The 20,013-nt window shown below is 48.8% G+C and overlaps 1 protein-coding gene across 1 annotated transcript in view; it reads right to left on the bottom strand.

Annotated features, from left to right (window-relative positions):
- The window catches only part of klhl6 (kelch-like family member 6), an 87,021-nt gene that overhangs the window by 12,434 nt on the left and 54,574 nt on the right, over positions 1 to 20,013 (bottom strand). The window contains exons 4-5 of the mRNA XM_085990723.1: positions 15,907 to 16,144; positions 11,018 to 11,220 (exon numbers count right to left, since the gene is read on the bottom strand). Coding sequence (XP_085846849.1) covers positions 11,018 to 11,220; positions 15,907 to 16,144 — 441 coding nt within the window. The remainder of the gene's footprint in view (positions 1 to 11,017; positions 11,221 to 15,906; positions 16,145 to 20,013) is intronic.

Below are 20,013 nucleotides of genomic sequence, written 5' to 3'. Positions count from 1 at the left end.
AGCTCCCACCTGACAGATCATCACTTTCCTCAGCCACACTGGGAGTGTACTATAGGCCCCCAAACTGTCAGAGGGAGACAGAGGAACAGATATGTAGGTAAATCTCAGAGAAGTGTAGAAATAATAGGGTAATAATAGTAGGGGATTTCAACTTCCCCAATATTAACTGGGATAGTCAGAGTGTGAAAGGCTTAGAGGGTGCGGAATTCTTAAAGTGCATCCAGGAGAGCTTTTTGAGCCAGCATGTAGAAAGTCCTACAAGAGAGGGGGCGGTACTGGACCTAATTCTAGTGAATATAGCTGGGCAAGTGGTAGATGTGTCAGTAGGAGAGCATTTTGGTGACAGTGACCATAATTTGGTGAGATTTAAGGTAGTCATGGAAAAGGACAAAGATGGACTGGAAATAAAGGTTCTAAATTGGGGGAAGGCCGATTTTAATATGATAAGGCAGGATCTGGCCGAAGTGGACTGGGATCAGCCACCTGTAGGAAAATCCACATCATAGCAATGGGAGTATTTCAGAAAGGAAATAGAGAGACTACAACGCCAACATGTTCCCGTAAAGGTCAAGAGTGGGACCAACAAGCCCAGGGAACCCTGGATGTCAAGGGATATACAAGAATGGATTAGGAAAAAAAGGGAGGCTTCTGACAGATACAAAGGACTAAAAACAGTGGAAGCCCTAGAGGAGTATAGAAAGTGCAGGGGGGTACTTAAAAAAGAAATTAGGAGAGCGAAGAGGGGTCATGAAAAAACACTGGTGGGCAAAATAAAGGACAATCCCAAGGTGTTTTATAAGTATATTAAGGGCAAGAGGATAACCAGGGAAAAAGTAGGGCCCATTAGGGACCAAAGTGGCAATCTGTGTGTAGAGCCGGAAGATGTAGGTGAGGTTTTAAATGAATGGAGAAGGGTGATGTAGGCATAGAAATCAGGCAGGGGGGTTGTGTTATACTTGAACAAATTAGTATTGAGAGGGAGGAGGTACTAGCGTTTTTAGCGGGCTTAAAGGTGGATAAATCCCCAGGCCCTGACAGGATGTATCCCAGGCTGCTGTGTGAGGCAAGGGAGGAGATTGCAGGGGCTCTGATACAAATTTTCAGAACCTCTCTGGCCACAGGGGAAGTGACAGAGGACTGGAGAACAGCTAACATAGTACCATTGTTCAAGAAGGGTAGCAGGGATAAACCAGGGAATTACAGGCCAGTGAGTGATAGGGAAATTATTGGAAAAAATTCTGAGGGACAGAATTAGTCTCCACTTGGAGAGGCAGGGATTAATCAGGAATAGTCAGCATGGCTTTGTCAGGGGGAGATCATGTCTGACCAATTTGATTGAATTTTTCGAAGGGGTGACTAGGTGTGTGGATGAGGGTAGTGCAGTTAATGTCGTCTACATGGACTTCAGTAAGGCTTTTGACAAAGTCCCACATGGGAGACTGGTCAAGAAGGTAAGAGCCCATGGGATCCAGGGCAATTTGGCACATTGGATCCAAAATTGGCTTAGTGGCAGGAGGCAGAGGGTGATGGTCGAAGGTTGTTTTTGTGACTGGAAGCCTGTGTCCAGTGGTGTACCGCAGGGATTGGTGCTGGGTCCTTTGCTGTTTGTAATGTACATTAATGATTTAGATATGAATGTAGGAGGTATGATCAGTAAGTTCGCAGATGACACGAAAATTGGTAGATGGTAAATAGCGAGGAGGGAAGCCTCAGGCTACAGGACGATATAGACGGGATGGTTAGATGGGCAGAACAGTGGCAAATGGAATTTAACCCTGAAAAGTGTGAGGTGATGCATTTTGGGAGGACTAACAAGGCAAGGGAATACACAATGAATGGTAGGATTCTAGGAAGGACAGAGGGTCAGAGGGACCTTGGTGTGCATATACATAGATCCCTGAAGGCAGCAGGACAGGTAGATAAGGTGGTTAAAAAGGCATATGGGATACTTGCCTTCATTGGCCGAGGCATAGAATATAAGAGCAGGGAGGTTATGATGGAGCTGTACAAAATGCTAGTTAGGCCACAGCTGGAATACTGTGTGCAGTTCTGGTCGCCATACTATAGGAGGGATGTGATTGCATTGGAGAGGGTGCAGAGGAGATTCACCAGGATGTTACCTGGGCTGGAGTGCTTCAGCTATGAAAAGAGACTGGACAGGCTGGGGTTGTTTTCCTTAGAGCAGAGAAGGCTGAGGGGGGACCTGATTGAGGTGTACAAAATTATGAGGGGCATAGATAGGGTAGATAGAAAGGAACTTTTCCCCTTAGTAGAGGGGTCAATAACCAGGGGGCATAGTTTCAAGGTAAGGGGCAGGAGGTTTAGAGGGGATTTGAGGGAAAACTTTTTCACCCAGAGGGTGGTTGGAATCTGAAACTCACTGCCTGAAAGGGTGGTAGAGGCAGGAACCCTCACAATATTCAAGAAGCATTTAGATGAGCACTTGAAACACCATAGCATACAAGGCTACGGACCAAGTGCTGGAAAATGGGATTAGAATAGACAGGGCTTGATGGCCGGCGCTGACATGATGGGCCGAAGGGCCTCTTTCTGTGCTGTATAACTCTATGGCCTAGAAATTGGGTATAGCCCCGCTTGAGGTGCTAGAACTGGCGGTGCGCAAAGTTTATAGCCAGACGAAACTTATCGCTGCCTGGCGAGATATTGGGTTGCATCGCCCCCAAAGGGGATTGAGGCGCTAATTCAGCCGTTGCACAGTGCTCCTAAGGCGCAAAAGTTCAGGCGCTACTCAATATCGACGCGGACGGGCGCAGCGCAGGTGATCTCAATTACGGGAAACCACGAGACTTCCAGGCACCGGCCGGCTCTTAAAGGGGTGGGTCAGTCAGCCTGAGCTTCAACACCCAACGCCCTGTAGGCCTTAGATTCGGCGCTCGCCCTTCTCTGGCGTTAGAAACTTGTTGAGCATGGAGAAGGTTAGACAGAGAGCAGAGCGCTTCAGCACTGAGGCTCTGGACCAGTTGATGGCTGCAGTTGAGCGCCATCGAGATGTCCTGTATCCGGACAATGGCAAGAGGCCGAATCAGAAGGCTTACCGACGATCTTGGAGGGAGGTTGCTGTGAGGGTCAACTCCAGCAGCATGGTGACCAGGACCCCTGTTCAGTGCAGGAAGAAATTCAACGACCTCACACGGATCGTTAGGGTGAGTAATGGTTTCGCAAACTTCTGATTCCCTCCATCTGCAGCTGACTTCGGGCACCCTGTTGCCATGATGCCCCAATGGCCATCTGTCAGCAAACACCCATGGCCCTTTCTGGGCACACACATGGACAGGTGTCTCAAGGCCTCATGTAAGGGCTCTTGCACCATGGGGGGCATGAGATGATCTCTCAAGGCATCATGTAAGGGCTCTTGCACCATGGGGGGCATGCGATGATCTCTCAAGGCATCATGTAAGGGCTCTTGCACCATGGGGGGCATGAGATGATCTCTCAAGGCATCATGTTACAGAACTTCCCCTTCTTTCCCCTGCAGTCCAAGCTGGCGACGATCCGAAAGGAGCAGCGTCGAAGCGGTGGCGGACCTCCACAAGTGGTCACTCTCACGGATCTGGAGGAGAGAGTGCACCAGATTCTTGGAGGACGCCTGTCTGGTCCTGTGACCACTGCATCTGCCGACCCCATTTCCGACAGCGAGGGTAAGACTCTCACCTTTTCCACCTGTTGCCTTCCACTTGGTCCCCCCACCAGCATGCTTCCTCAGTGTGCAGCCATGTCAGAGCCTTGCCGCAATCTGGCATGCCTTTCCGCAAACCTGTCCTTTTGCTAAAGCCACTGTTCCACCTCCCTGCTTTCAGATGAATCAGCACCAACTCGGGCTCAACGCACTGAAGCTGCCAGTGCCAGTGCCACCGGAGGCGAGGAGCAGGAGGAATCCGGACCAGCCGTTGCAGAATCCGGGGAGCGGACACATCTACAGACTGGGGATAGTAGTCCCCTGGAGGGGAGCGGGGGGGGGGGGCTCTGAGGATGAACCAGTTGCCGGAACAAGTGGCATGCAGCAACGCAAGGGGGATAGGCAAGTTCGCCCACCGTCTCCCCGGAGGGCAAGGCAGGTAGTGATGACTGCTGCACAGAGTGCAGAGGAGGTGCGTCGCCTGGCTGAAATGAGCAAACAGGCCCGGCTCAGACGCACGGAGCTGATGGCTGCAGTGGAGAAGATGCCTGAGTCAATAGATTCATTGGCTAAGAGTATGTTGGACTTCGGGGCAACAATGGAGAGGACTCTCCAGGGCTTTGGGGCAACAATGGACAGGACTCTCCAGGGCTTCGGGGCAACAATGGACAGGTCTATCCAGGGCTTCGGGGCAACAATGGACAGGACTATCCAGGGCTTCGGCCCAACAATGGAGAGGACTGTCCAGGGCTTTGAGGCCGCTATGGAAAGGACTGTTCAGGGCTTCGGACAATCCCTGGAAAGGTCTGTCCAGGGCTTGTCCGAGGCAGTGGAGCAGTCGGCACCTGCCTTGTCCGAAGCAATGGGAAGGACTGTCCAGGGCTTCTCCGAAGCACTGGCACCTGGCACACAGGTCCTCACTGTTGCCACGCAGTCACTTGCTGGGCTCCTCCACACCCAGATTGAGGCAACGCGATCTCTCACTGCAGCCACCCTCTCTGCATCAGTTAGGATCACCCCGGGCCCTTCCAGTCCCATACAAGGCCAGGAATCAGTGGAGCTCCCCTCAGATAGCCAGTGTGTCGTCCGACCATGGTGCAGGTGTACTCTCTCGGCAGGAGACCATTGCACATGCCAGTGCTGGTACGTCTGCAGTGCAGCTGCCACCACCTGCAGGGCACACTGCTTCCAGCCATGGTCACATCAAGCATCCTGCGTCCGCCCCCTCCAAGCCCAGAGGTCGGCCAGGCCGTCCCTCAGGGGCTTCTGCGTTTCCACACAGTCAGCAGGCGTCCCCCAGCCTTGAGCCCGCCACTGGGGTCCAATTGCGTAGGAGCAGCAGGGAGGGAAGGGGCCGGGCGCGAAAGAGAAGTCGTTCTCCCTCAAGGGGCCAGTTGTAGAGGGAGGTGCTGAGACGTTTCTTTGTCCAAATTCAAGGACACCTTCACCTGTTGTTATATTTGCAGAAGGTTTGTTGAGTTTTGCGGCTTTGCCAAAGAGTTCACAGTTATTTTGTTACTTATGGTTTCTGTTGACATTACGTTGTTTTGCTGTAATGAAAGACTTTTGTGACAATAAACAGAAGTTTCAATGTGGCATGGTGCACGTGACTACTTTCAGTGATGCTGGCATTCAGAGGCCGTCAAACATCCAAAGTGCACAGGAGTTAAGACTCTCATCATTCCGCCACAGGGGTCTCGAAAGTAGTCCTGATGAGCCTCTGACGTATGGCCCTTCCACTTTCAGGAGCCCTTCCATCTTCCTCCTCCTCCTCCTCCGCCTGCTCTTCCTCCTCCTCCTCCTCCGCCTGCTCTTCCTCCTCATCCTCCTCCGCCTGCTCTGCTGGTCGTTGAGGGACAGGTGGAATTGGGTGGGTGCGTCGATTCGCCAAGTTGTGGAGCATGCAGCAGACGATGACGATGTGTCCCACTTGCTACGGCGAGTACTGCAGGGATCCCCCCGAATGTTCCAGACATCGGAAACGCTTTTTGAGAACACCAATAGTGTGCTGTTTACTGTGCCTGGTCGCCTGATGGCCGCTGCTGATCAGCTCTTCTGCTGGGGTGTCGGCCACACGGAATGTTGTCATCAGCCATGGGCAGAGAGGATAGCCCTTGTCCCCAGTAAGCCAGCCTCGTGTTCGAGCCAGCCCCTCAAAAAGGTTACAAACTGAGGTCAACCGCAGGATAAAGCCATCGTGGCTGCACCCTGGGAAATGCGCGGTGACTGCCATGATGATTTGGCGGTGGTCACAGACCAGCTGCACGTTGAGGGAGTGGAGCCCCTTGCGGTTGCGGAAGTCCTAAGGATGCTGGCATGGTGCCCTCAAAGCCACGTGTGTGCTGTCAGTCGCCCCCTGCACCATGGGGAAGTCCGCAATAGAAGCGATACCCTGCGCGCGCTCCGCCTGCTTGTGCAGGGTCAGAGAGAAGGTCATGAATTGACGCCTTCGCCTATAAAGGGCATCTGTAACTTGCCGGATGCAACAGTGGACTGCAACCTGAGCGATAGTCGCAATGTCCCCAATGGCTGACTGAAAGGATCCGTTGGCATAAAAATTGAGGCCGTCAGTCAGTTTAGCGATCACGGACAGAGAGGTCCTGCACCGTTCACGCGGCTGCAGATCCTGACCAAGCAGGTGGCACAGATCAGTAACAATGTCCCTCCAGAATCGGAGCCTTCGCAAACACTGCTCCTCCGACATGTCAAGGCTTGACACCTGCTGCCTAAAGACCCTCGCAGCATCCCGTCGGGTTGGCCGACCTCCATTGCCCCTCCTCCTTCTGGCCAATCCCGGCCCTCTCTCCCGCCGTCTCTCTGCCCCTTCACAGTGTTGGGCCATGAGGCTGTCGCCCTCCAAAGCAGCTCCCATTCCGATGCCAGTTGGTCAAAAGGCTTTTAGGTGTAGTGCTGCAAGTGCTTCGGACAGGTTTGAAGGTCCCAAGTACTCTAAAGCTAAATTCCCAAAACTCTGCTCCACAGTAGCTCGCCAACTCTCTCCAGCAACGATCGCAATGAGCAGGCCAAGTGGCTGAAGATTCTGCACGAGAGCTGTCCCCTTTAAATAGCGCCCCCCTACTCCGAGAAGGGCCTGCTAGCCCTCCCTCGAACTGTCACTAATAACGCTAGGCGTTAAGGCTCCGGGCGCCACCCAATATGCGCTCAGGCGCTCCTAAAAGGCATTGCACACTGAAATGACGTCATGATCTGCTTGCGCTCGCGGGCGCGCGCAAACACTTAGCGCAGGCGTTAAATGTATCGTCAATATCTGAGTTATCGCTATCTTCATAGCGACCGCCCCAACATAGGGTATCGCCCCAATTCTAGGTCTCTTTAGGCGCTCAGCGCCAGCGCTACCAACCGAATTTCTAGGCCTATGACTCTACAAGCTGTTTCTCAGTCCATTTCCAGCACAGATTCTGCAGGCTTTCCACTTTCCACTCTCCATCCACTCTTACCTCATTGGAAGAACTCTCACCATTGACAAAATGCTTCTGTCATCTCTACTTCACCTGCTATCTATTCCATCAACATGGGTGCCCTTTGTATTGTCTCACCTTGGTCCTCAGAATCCGACCACGATCAGCCCCAACACTAGCAGCACCAGGCACACCAGCAGCACCAAGCACACCAGCAGCACCAACAACAACACCAACCTTCTCCGCAATCAGCTGGTACTGCACAGGATAGAGGGCATCAGCACCCGAGCACATTGCTGCCCGGGAGGCCAGGGATGGCCTCATCATGGCCAGATTTACTTCACTTCATGCTGTACACCCTGGCTGCCACATGATGCGCCAGGTTGGCACCACCTCACACCAACACCATAAAGCATCCCTACAATGTCCAGGCCATTCCCTTCACACTCACCACCATTGCAGGGGGGTACCGTTATGTCTCACCATTCACTGCAACTCACTAAACCACTTCCAAAGGTGCACACAAATCTGTCCAAGAACGGAAAGTGTTGAAAATAAAGGTTTCAATGTTTGACAGAACATTAACAGAAACTTTACATGAACATTGGATAAAACACCCAAGTGGCTACTCTTGTGTGTTGTTAGTTGGTATGATTGCACTAGGATGAGGGTGAGTGTGAGGGGTGGCTAGTGAGATGGGGATGTGATAATGTAGATAGAGGGAGAGGGATGGGTGGAGGTGCAAGGTAAGTTGGTGTAAGGATGTGCAGGAGTAGGGTAGGGAAGGCAGAGTGATGGGGATGTGATGAGAGGCACAGCAGGATGAGGTTGAGTGTGACTTTGTACTAACGTTTCGAGATCTAATGAGATCATTTGCGCCACTGTACCCAGATCCTCCTGAACTCATCCTTGCTTGTGCCCTCCTGTGCAATGTGCAACCAGGCTGTTTTGGTTTCCTGGGGAGGTCTCTCCTGCCCATCGGAAGGGAAGAGGATCTCCCTGCGTGCTCTGCTCTCATAAGCATATGGAGGGAGTCATGGGAGAGGCTGGGTGCAGCCCTGCACCTCTGTGCAGTGATTGTCAGTGTTTGCAGCACCTCAATGCTGTAGAACACTGACAGCACAAATGTCAAAGGAAAGTTGGCCATGGTCCCTTTAAGGAAACCGGCTGATGTCGCGTCATGAATGATGTCACCAGACCCGCTTCCTCTAATTGGATCGGGAAACGCGCTGGGCGGGCTTAACAAGCCCCATCAATGTAAATTCATTTTCCAGAGCGGGTTGAAGCCAGCAGTAGGGCCGTGACCTGCCACCGACATCGCCCGCCCCAGACCCGCCGAGGTAAGAAAAATCCCGGCCGATGAGTCTAGATTCTTTTAACTGATGCAGTGAGAAGGCGAGTAGGTGGGATTGATCTATGAAAAAGAGTTGGGCTTATTTGAGCTGAATGGCTTATTCCTGTTTCCTGGCTCAAAAACTGGTGTGTTCAAGTCCCACTCCAGAGCCTTGAGCACATAATCCTGACGGACACTCCAGTGGAGTGCTGAGGGAGTGCTTACTGTTGGAGCTGCTATCTTTTGGATGAGGCATTAAACCAAGGCCCCGTCTGCTCTCTCAGGTATACGTAAAAGATCCCATGGCACTATTCGAAGAAGAGCAGAAGAATTGTCCTTGGTGCCCTGGCCAATATTTCTCCCTCAACCAACATCTAAAAAAACACAGATTATCTGGTCATTTATTTCATTGCTGGTTGTGGGATCTGTCTGTGCAGAAATTGACGGCCATGCTTCCTACATTACAACAGTGGCTCCACTTCAAAAGTACGTCATTGGCTGTAAAGCGTTTTGGAACGACCTGATGTCGTGAAAGGCGCTATAGAAATGCAAGTTCTTTCTTTTACGTAAAGGTTAACTATAAAATAGGAACAGAATATTGATTGGAATTATTTATTGATTTTGTTCAAGAAACTGGTTAGCATTGTATCTGCTGTAAATGTTGAGTTTTATTTTGTTAGGTGTCAGCTGTGGCTCAGTTGGTAGCACTCTCATCTCTGAGACAGAAGGTTGTGGGTTCCAGTCCCGCTCCAGAGACTTGTGCACAGAATCTAGGCTGACACTCCAGTGCAGTACTGAGGGAGTGCTGCACTGTCGGAGGTGCCGACTTTTGGATGAGACGTTAAACCAGGGTCCTGACTGCCCTCTCAGGTGTAAGGCTCGCAAAATTCTACAGATTCCCCCAAACCAAGAAAAGAAGAGATTTTGGACTGTTTTAAAAGAATATTGGGCCAAAAGTCAAAACCCCAGGATTTGGCTATTTTAAAAGGCATGTCCAGGCCTGTGAAAGGCTGCAACAAAGAATTTGGGATCTACCTATGCAGTAGCCAGTTTGAGTATTCGAGGTAATCAAACTGTCTGGGGGAAACTGTACACATCACTCAGCCCCTATCAAGACATTTACATGCTGACAATAGACCCACGGAAGAACAGAACCCATCCAAGTCATGCATAAATATAGTAATCTCGGATGTAATGCTTAAGTTATCCACCAGAGGGAGACAAATGCAAAGGGATTATATTTACTAGTCTTAAGGTAAAATTGCATTATGGGTAGAATGACTCATAGCATCCTCCATGTTGAATGCATCGTGCAGTAAGAAAATACCAGTGCATGCCTGTGGCTGTAAGAGCTCTGTTCTCTCCTTATTCTGTGTAATTAAAAGTAAAGTTTTGAGTTCCTGAAGTCTAACTTATCGTTGTTATTGGACCTTACTACTCGGATATAACAATAAACCAAATCGTTTAGCCAACCAACAAAGAATCTCAAGGCCCCACAGGAAACTCAAAGACTAAGGACAATTAAACAAGAGGTTAAACAATCGATGGGGCCATCCCGAAACCAATTAAACAATTTGAACAGATCAATGTTAACAAGCCTGCCCAAAATTTAACAATGAACCGAGACTGATTTGGCAGGCAGATAAGCAGGCCTTAATTAGTATAAACTAAAGACTTGTCTCCACAAGAAATCAGTTAGTTTGATGAGTTCGAACAGTTCGATAAGTACAGTTCAGCAGAAGGAATTCAACAGAAACAGCTCAACCAGTTCGAGAAGAAAGGAAAGACCCATCGTTCAAGTTTAAAACACCATCGAAACTCGGTTTCAGAAGCAAGCATCTGGAAGCAGTTCTCTCGAAGAAGAGGAAGTAACACATCATCGGACATCTCGCGGCACCAAGGGCCCCACGAAACCAACAACCAAATATTACCAGAAGCCAACCAGGTAATAATGGGCCACCGCGACCAACAAGAAACCAACTCGGAAGAAACCGAAGATCTGCAAGTTTTTTTCCACTCTACAAACTATTCCTGCATTTGGTGAGCATTATCCCTGATCCTTTAGAGTCCAACTTAGCTACTAAGGTGGGATTGGGAGGGGTGAAGTATTCTATCTATTGTTATTTTCCCTCATGTATGTCGAAGTGTTTCCCCTTTTAGAGTGATAAGATTTATTGTGTTGTGTATATTTTCTTGTCTCAAATAAAATCCAAGTTCTTTTCACCAACTCAGTTGTCTGCGGCAATTTCATTACAATCCCCAAATAAGTCCAGGTCTAGAACCAAGGGAGTGGGAGCGATTCGAACCACTCGGAGTCAGAGGCAAAGCAGGTGCACGTAAAAGACTTTGCCTGCCATATTTCCCTACATTACAACAGTGACTACACTTAAAAAGTACTTCATTGGCTGTGAAGTGCTTTGGTACGTTCTGAGGTCATGAAAGTCATTATCCAAATTGTTTCGCCAAGAGATCTAACACCACAGGCGTGACAGAAGTAGCATTACAGAAAAATTGTGACACAGGAAATAAAGTGTGAAATGTACAGGAAATGCATACTATACAAAAAAACTCGATAAAGTATGGCTTGACATTTACATTACACGGTTTGATGGTCAGCTCGATAGATACCTCTGTCCAGCAGTTGTGAAAGGGGTCATAGGCTTCCACACTGTTGAGGCGCGTAATGCCATCAAATCCTCCCACTGCGTACACCTTGCCGCTCAGAACTGCCATCTTGTGCCGCCACCGCCCAGTGTTTAAATATTCAACTTGAATCCACTTATTTAAGGAGGCGTTGTACTTCCACACCTCGTGCTGTGTTTCTTTACCACCTGGAAAGCCGCACCGAAATATAACAGTTAATCTTCCAGACACACAAACCCTGACCTTTATTTTCATGGTGATGTCTCATGAAAGAAACTTTTGGCAGTCGCAGGTCTTGAAACTGGGACCTCATGGTGAAAAATACACCTCATCACTGGAGGGCATGAACTTACTGGGCTGCCACTCCCATCCTGAGGGATATTCGGACCCTTCAACAGTCTACCGCATCCCCCGCTTTGTGTGGAACAGTTCTGAAGGTTCCCCCAATGGCCTTGTGGCTAAAAACATGGCCAGTGTAGCACTAACCCATACAGGCAAGAAAGGTCCCAGGTTTGATCCCTAGTTTGTGCTAATTGGTACCGCTAATGCCTGAGGTAGCAATTGAAGCGAAATGAGTAGACTCACCACACCCGGACAAGATGCGGGGGGGGGGGGGTGGAAATCAGCCCCCTGATGGAAAGTGTGTGATCGTCAGGTAGGGCAGGTCGGGGCTCAGCAATGATGCCTCCCCCATCCCCCAACAATCAACAAGCTAAGCCAACACAAATTGACTCGACTCAGATGTGAAGAATGCTCACTTGGTTGAGGTACTGGAGACAGTGTCCGGCAAGCTGGACCCTGGTGAGAAACTAGGTGTTGTGGAGAAGCAGAGGGATTTGGGAGTCCAAGTACACACATAACTAAAAGATAGTGCACAGATATAAAAAGTAATCAAAAAGGCTATTGGAATGTTGGCTCTTATCTTAAAGGAATTGGAATACAAAGTGGAGGAAGTGATGCTTCAGTTGTACGGAGTCTTGGTCAAACCCCATCTGGAGTACTGCGTTCAGTTCTGGGCCCCGCACCTCAGGAAGGATATATTGGCTTTGGAGGGGGTGCAGTGCAGATTCAGCAGAATGATACCGGGGCTTAGAGGGTTAAATTATAAGGACAGATTTCAGGAGGACATAGACAGACTGGTGAAATGGGCAGACACACAGCAGGTGAAATTTAACGCAGAGAAGTGTGAAGTGAAGCATTTCGTAGGAATAATGAGGAGAGGCAATATAAACTAAATGGTACAATTTTAAACGGGGTGCAGGAACACAAATCTTTGAAGGTAGCAGGACAAGTTGAGAAGGCTGTTTAAAAAAAGGGAATTTTGGCTTTATAGACAGAGATATAGGGCAGGATTTTTCATTGAGCCGTGGAGGCGGGATTGGAGGCATGTGGGGGGTTAAAATCCCGAAATCGGGGGGCACGAACCCATCCCGCCCCCAACCCGCCTCCATGCCAGTTTCAAAGGAGGCGGGTACCCGACCCGCGCTGGGACCCGCCTCCCCGAGGCGGGAAGGAGATTAGTGCCAATTAACTGCCTGTTAACAGGTAATTAACAGGCAGTTTTTAGCCTAATCCCTATTTTCATAGCTGAAGTGTGGGATTCCCGATGGCTGCAAACCACGCCAAGTTTGCGAGGCGGGCCGTCGGGCTGATGGGCTTGGAGAGGTCAAGATGTCCAGTGTTCAGGTGAGTGATGGGTGCATGAGTGCAGAGGTAAGTGTGTTTGGTGTGTTTAAAGCGTTTAAAGAAGTTTTACTTACCTTTACAGCCTTCCTTCCTTCAGGTCTTGGGAGTCCCTCATCTCACCGGCACAGAAAGCAGAATGGCCGCGATCTGTCAAAAATTGCAGCATTCAGCTTTCTGTTCTGGGGAGATCTCTAAATCATCCTGAGAGGAAGGAATTAACTTAGAGTACAGATTGTCAGTGTTTGACAGCTTCAAACAGCTGGGAAACGCTGATATTTCATCTGTCAAAAGGTCTTGACAGATGAAATGTCAATCTGTGACATCACCTGTTGCCGGGTGGCCCTTAATTGGCCTGCTGAGCCCGCTGGGCAGGCTCAACAAGGTCAATCAAGTCAAAATTGCGTGGGTTGGCTAGAACTCGATGGAGGCGGGACTACAACCCCAAAAGTTGTAGTCCCGCCTCCTACCCGCCTCCTCAATGAAAATCCAGCCCATAGAGTACAAAAGTAAGGAAGTTATGCTAAACCTTTATAACTCACTGGTTAGGCTAGAGCTGGAGTATTGTCTCCAATTCTGGGCAACAGACTTTAGGAAGGATGTCAAAGCCTTAGAGAGGGTGCAGAGGAGATTTATTAGGATGGTACGTGGGATGCGAGACTTCAGTCATGTGGAGAGACAAGAGAAGCTGGGGTTGTTCTCCTTAGAGCAGAGAAGGTTAAGGGAAGATTTAACAGAAGGTGTTCAAAATCATGAAGGGTTTTGATAGAGTAAATAAGGAGAAACTGTTCCCAGTGTCATAAGGGTCAGTAACCAGAGAACACAGATTTAAGGTCATTGGCAAACGAACTAGAGGCGACATGAGGAGGATTTTCTTTACGCAGCAAGTTGTTATGATCTGGAATGCACTGCCTGAAAGGGTGGCAAGAGCAGATTCAATAATGAGTTTCAAAGAAAGGAAGGCTTCCATTTCTATAGCAACTTTCATGACCTCAAGACATCCCAAAGCGCTTTGCAGCCAATTAAGTACTTTTTTTGGAGCGTAGTCACTGTTGTAATGTAGGAAACGCGGCAGCCAATTTGTGCACAGCAAACTCCCACAAACAGCAATGTGATCATGACCAGATAACCTGTTTTTGTTATGTTGATTGAGGGATAAATATTGGCCAGGACACCAGGGAAAACTCCCCTGCTCTTCTTCAAAATAGTGTCATGGCATCGTTAACATTCACCTGAGAGAGCAGACGGGGGCCTCGGTTTAACAGCTCATCCAAAAGACGGCACCTCCGACAGTGCTGCACTCCATCAGTACTGCACTGGAGTGTCAGCCTAGATTTTTGTGCTCTAGTCTCTGCAATGGGACTTAGAGCCCACAACCTTCTGATCCAGAGGCAAGAGTGCGACCACTGAGCCATGAGTGACAAAAGGGAATTGGATAAATACGTGAAGGAGAAGAACTTGCAGGGCTATGGGAAATGGGTAGGGGAATGGAGCTCATTGGTTAGCTCTTTCAAAGAGCTAGCACAGACACAATGGGCTGAATGGCCTCCTTCTGTGCTGTATCATTCTATGATTCGATGACAGGTTGCATAAACTTGTATTCCCTTGAGTCTAGAAGGTTGAGAGCTGAAATGATAAAAGGATTTGATAGAGTAGATACAGAGAAGCTATTTCCTCTGGTGAGGGAATCCAGAACAAGGGGGCATAATCTTAAAATTAGAGCCAGGCCATTCCGGGGCGAAATCAGGAAGCACTTTTTCGCACAAAGGATAGTGGAAATCTGGAACTCTCTTCCCCAAAAGGTTGTGAATGCTGGAACAATTGAAGCTTATGAGACGGAGGTTGCTGGATTTTTGTTAGGCAAGGGTTGTCAAAGGCAGGTAAATGGGGTTGAGGTACAGATCAGCCATAATCTGATTGAATGGCGGAGCAGGGTCAAGGATGATATCCCAGCGAGAATCATTACCTACATGTGGCGAGGGGAGAAAACCGGGGGCGGTGGGGGGGGGGCAAGAAAAGAGCTCTAGAAATGCTTGGGGTCTAACACCACTATAGAGGAGGCTGTGTTGGCAGAGTAGATGCAGCTTTGATTCATGAATGCCAAAAATAGCTTACTGAGCATCCCCTTAATCCCTTGCCATGTTTCCTGTTTGTATCTTCATTTCCTCTCGGAATGCCGTCTTCAATGTTGTTCATCACTGAGCTCTCTAGAATCAGCCTGGCAGTGGGCCAATTTGTGCGGAACTGCCATGGATTTATTTTAAGAAAGCAGCTGAACAATTGTTTCCAGATCTGCTGGAACCAGGAATGGGACATGTGCAGCTTTTTTGTTCTGAATTTTTATGTTCATTAGGGTGAGGATTACCAGTGTTTACAAAGCTCCTTCTACACTGTCCCATCAAACGCACCCAGGTCAGGTATGGCATTTAAATTTGCAGGTGGTCAGATCAGGGTAAGAAAAGAGTGGGTAAGCCCCCCACTCCATTTTAACTGCCCCACACCCTCCTGCCTGGTGGAAACCAGGTTTAAAATCGGGGCCAGATTAAAGCTCCCTCTACACTGTCCAATCAAACACTCCCAGGTCAGGTACAGCATGGGTTAGATACAGAGTAAAGCTCCCTCTCCACTGTCCCATCAATCACTCCCAGGGCAGGTACAGCATGGGTTAGATACAGAGTAAAGCTCCCTCTACACTGTCCCGTCAAACACTCCCAGGTCTGGTACAGCACGGGTTAGATACAGATTAAAGCTCCCTCTACACTGTCCCATCAAACACTCCCAGGGCAGGTACAGCATGGGTTAGATACAGAGTAAAGCTCCCTCTACACTGTCCCGTCAAACACTCCCAGGTCTGGTACAGCACGGGTTAGATACAGATTAAAGCTCCCTCTACACTGTCCCATCAAACACTCCCAGGTCTGGTACAGCATGGGTTAGATACAGAGTAAAGCTCCCACTACACTGCCCCATCAAGCACTCCCAGGGCAGGTACAGTACGGGTTAGTTACAGAGTAAAGCTCCCTCTACACTGTCCCATCACTGACCTGAGCTGAGATTTATTGCTGATTCTGCTTGTCTGAAGTGGAAAGCATACCATTCCCCAGGCCTCACCTTGATGAGCGCTAACTAAGCAAGTGAAAAGTACCATTGCAGCGGGTAGTGGGGTAAATGGCTCTGAACACGCAGCTCACCTGCGATGTAGACCTCATTGCGGAATGTGATACATGCAAACTCCACCCACTTCTTGTTCTCACTCTCCATTTCCTGCTCTGTGATTGGCAGCTTGGCCACCTCCAGGCGACTTCGCCGGAGCGGGTCCAAACAGGTCACCTCTGACACAAACTTCTCGTCTTTGGTGCAGCCACCTATTATCATGAAGACCTCTGATTGGAACTCTTGCATCCTGGGCTTCGTCCTCTCCGAAATAATCTGTGCCAATGAAAAAAGGGGTGAGTGTAAAAGCTGAGTTATTCCTTTTTTTATTTGCTCTTGGATTACCCTGAAACAATTAAAAAATGAGGAACTTTACTCTCTTCAGTCATACGGAGGTTCCAGGTTCAATCCTTGGGTGGATCTCAGCTGTGCAACTGTTTGGCCTCAAATATTGGCATCAGAATTGGCCTCAGGTATCAGCCGGGGCTCAGCGGTAGCACTCTCACCTCTGAGTCAGAAGGTTGTGGGTTCAAGTCCCGGTCAAGAGATTTGATCACACACTCTAGGCTGATACTCCAGTGCAATGCAGAGAGAGTGCTGCACTGTCGGAGGCGCCATCTTTCGGATGCGATGTTAAACCGAGGCCCCGTCTGCCCTCTCAGGTGGACGTAAAAGATCTCATGGTACTAGTTCAAAGAAGAGCAGGGGAGTTCTCCCCGGTGTCCTGGCCAATATTTATCCATCAACCAACATCACTAAAAATACATTATCTGGTCATTATCACATTGCTGTCTGTGAGACCGTGCTGTGCGTAAATTGGCTGGCACATTTCCTACATTGCACCAGTGACTACTCTTCAAAAAAGTACTTAATTGGCTGTAAAGCACTTTGGGGCATCCTGAGGTCATGAAAGGCAAGTCTCATTTCATTCTCAGCACCCCAGGAAGGGAAATAACAGACCTCGCTATGGTGCTCCCATGTTGAATAGTCCACTCAACACACACTCTTTGAGTTGGAAGAGAGTGACTGCCACCCACGGAACTGGACCTCAGCAGAAGTTAACACCTCTGAGAAAGGCCGGTTAGTAAACTGGGGGAAAAAAAACCCAATAAAATCTATTGATGGTGGTGTTCAGGCATTTTTACACTTGATATGAAAGGACCCTGCCAGAAAAAATTAAATGCCACACTAGACTGCATGAATCTCTGTGGTCGCTGCCTGCTGAACACAAGACTGCACCCATCCCTTACAGGGGAAAATTTTCCAGTGTATCCTCTCCATCGCCAAGACCGTCTACTTCCACCTCTGTAACATCGCTTGTCTCCGCCCCTCCCTCAGCCCATCTGCTGCTGAAACCCTCATCCAAGACTTTGTTACCTCCAGCCTCGACTATTCCAATGTTCTCCTGGTCGGCCTCCCACCTTGCATCCTCCGTAAACTTCAGCTCATCCAAAACTGCTGCGCATATCCTAACTCGCACATTGGCTCCCGATGTAGCAACGCCTCAAATTTAAAATTCTCATCCTTGTTTTCAAATCCCTCGATGGCCTCGCCCTCCCCTATCTCTGTAACCTCCTTCAGCCCCACAATCCTCCGAGATTTCTGCGCTCCTCCAATTCTGGCCTCTTGTGGATCCCCCACTTCATTTGTCCCACCTTTGCCAGCTGTGCCTTCAACTGCTGAGGCCCTAAGCTCTGGAATTCCCTTCATAAGCCTCTCCACCTCTCTACCTCTCTCTCCTCCTTTAAGATCCCCCTTAATAGCTACCTCTTTCACCAGGCTTTTGGTCACCTGTCCTAATTTCTCCTTCTATGACTCATTGTCAACTTTGTGTCTGATTACGCTCCTGTGAAGCACCTTGGGACCTTTTACTATGTTAAAGGCGCTATATAAATCCAAGTTATTGTTGTTGTAATATTGGGATATCAGGCAATTACCTATGCCACCTTAACTAACACAAAACACGTGTAATGCTTGGAAAACAAATACATTTCTCTGACACAGTATCCATGACAGCACATCCTGCCCATTGGGAAAGGATGTGCTGGAGACACTTCCTTTAAAAAGAGGAAACGGATACGGCCCCTCATTGTCAGAGGTTGGGGGTGGGGCCAAAGACTAGCTTGGGGGAAAACATGTACTTAAAACTTGTATTGAGCTCAATAATTGAAACTGTTGCATGGCTCCAATGTTCAACTACTATAAAGGGTATGTTTATTTCAGTACAGTCTCTCTGCTTGTGCCCGTCTGTCTCTCTCTATTTGTCTATCTCTTTCACCTTCTCCATATCTAACTCTTGTCTCTTTCTTTCTGTCTGCCTGAGTCTTTATGTTTCTCTCTTTGTCTGCCTATCACAGTCTTTCTATCGCTCTCTGAATTGTAGGACTTCCTACTCCAGCCTGTTTATTAGCTGCAGATTTAGATTAAATCCTGTTCATTTCTGGGATTGACTACACTTCCACGTTGGTGGTGCTGTTTCATTTCAAGACCCTGCTGATTTTGAGGCCCAGCTGGTTTTAAGGCCCTGTTGGTTTTGAGGCCCAGCTGGTTTTAAGGCCCTGCTGGTTTTGAGGCCCAGCTGGTTTTAAGGCCCTGCTGGTTTTGAGGCCCAGCTGGTTTTAAGGCACTGTTGGTTTTATGCCACAGGACCAGTTTGAATTAGTCCAATTTGGATACTTTACTGTAAAGTCTACAACACCAGATGAAAAACTTCCATTAACAACCCATGGAACCAGACATTTATTGCCCCACTGACATCAGGAATACAAAACGGAGCTTAGTCAAAAAACGGACCATGCCCAAGAACCAGCCAGGGAAAACTCTGTCTTTGTGGGGGAGGGAGATATGATCAGGAGTGGAGACAGCATCCACAGGAGCACAAAACCATTGGTTTAAGAGCAGCTGTCCAATCACTGACCTGTGCTGCGATTCATTTAAACACAAGAGTGCTGCTATTGCCATCCCCCCACTTTATTTTGTCCCTCAGCAGATGCTTTCGAGCTGGATGGCTCACTTCCGTCATCCTGCTTTATCTGTTCCTACCAGCAGTAGCAGCTCTTGTCTCCTGTGCTGCACCAGGCCCAATGCGGGTCCCCGGGCTTGCCCCCTGTGTTGTCGACCCTGTGTTGCCCCAGTCTCTCCATACCCCCACCCCCCCCAACAACTAACAGCTCTATCATTTAGCAACAAATGTTGGTGCTGTCACAACGACTGTAGCCGCTCTGAATCAGCCTCGGGGATCGCCACAACCAGCCCCATTTTATGGTCACGGACCACAAGAATTCAACATCTCATTTGTGAAGTAGCTGCTGAGAGATGGTTAGGAGAAGCAGTGTGGTGATGTGTTTCAGTAAAAAGCCTCTCATTGGGCATGTTTAAAGAGCTGAGCTCCTTTACTGGACTCTCTTTAATGCTGCATAATTCTTACACCCAAAAAAGGAACAGAGGCAAGCGATAATTAATTTGCTGTTATCTTCAACTCTCACTTGCACTTGATGTGCTTTCCCTCCCTGTCCATCTCCCTACTACTTTATTTCTCTTTCTATCTTTCTCTCGTACATACTGGGGGAGACATTGGTATGCGTTGTGCCTGATTTTCGGGTGTAAAACAGATGCAACGTATACCAATATCTAGGCGCGAGGTCCTGCGGCCGATGTGTGTTGCCGACACGGCCGCCATGTTGATCCTTGCTGTTTTTAGTCATCCCTGACATGCATTGGCCCATCCCTAATTGTCCTTGAGAAAGTGGTGGTGAACCGCCATCTCTCATTTTCTTTCTGTCTCTCACTTTCTCTCATTTTTTCGGTCTCTCGCTCGTTCTGTTTCTTTCTCTGTCTCTTTCTCTCTCTCTAGATTGCTCTCTGTCTCTCTCTTGCACACTTTTCCTCTCCATCGCGTTTCATTTCCATTTTATCTTGCTGGCCGGACCCAGTTTAGGCTGGATACAGCACAGTTCCTCCTGACAAGACACAACAATTTGCAGCACAAAGTTAGCTCTTTTTTTTACATCAGGTTTCCCCCTCTCTTCTCCTGAAGGTGCTGCGAATGGCTCCCTGTGCAACACCAGCCCCCAGTAACATAACAAAGTGTGAGGTAGTGCACATTTGATGTAAGATGGCAGTACAGTCGAAATGGGGAAAGTCAT

The sequence above is a fragment of the Somniosus microcephalus genome, chromosome 6, assembly GCF_052327205.1.
Source record: "Somniosus microcephalus isolate GS21.2 chromosome 6, FLI_Smic_1.0, whole genome shotgun sequence".
Classification (NCBI taxonomy): Eukaryota; Metazoa; Chordata; class Chondrichthyes; order Squaliformes; family Somniosidae; genus Somniosus; species Somniosus microcephalus.
This window is presented reverse-complemented; position numbering and strand designations above follow the sequence as displayed.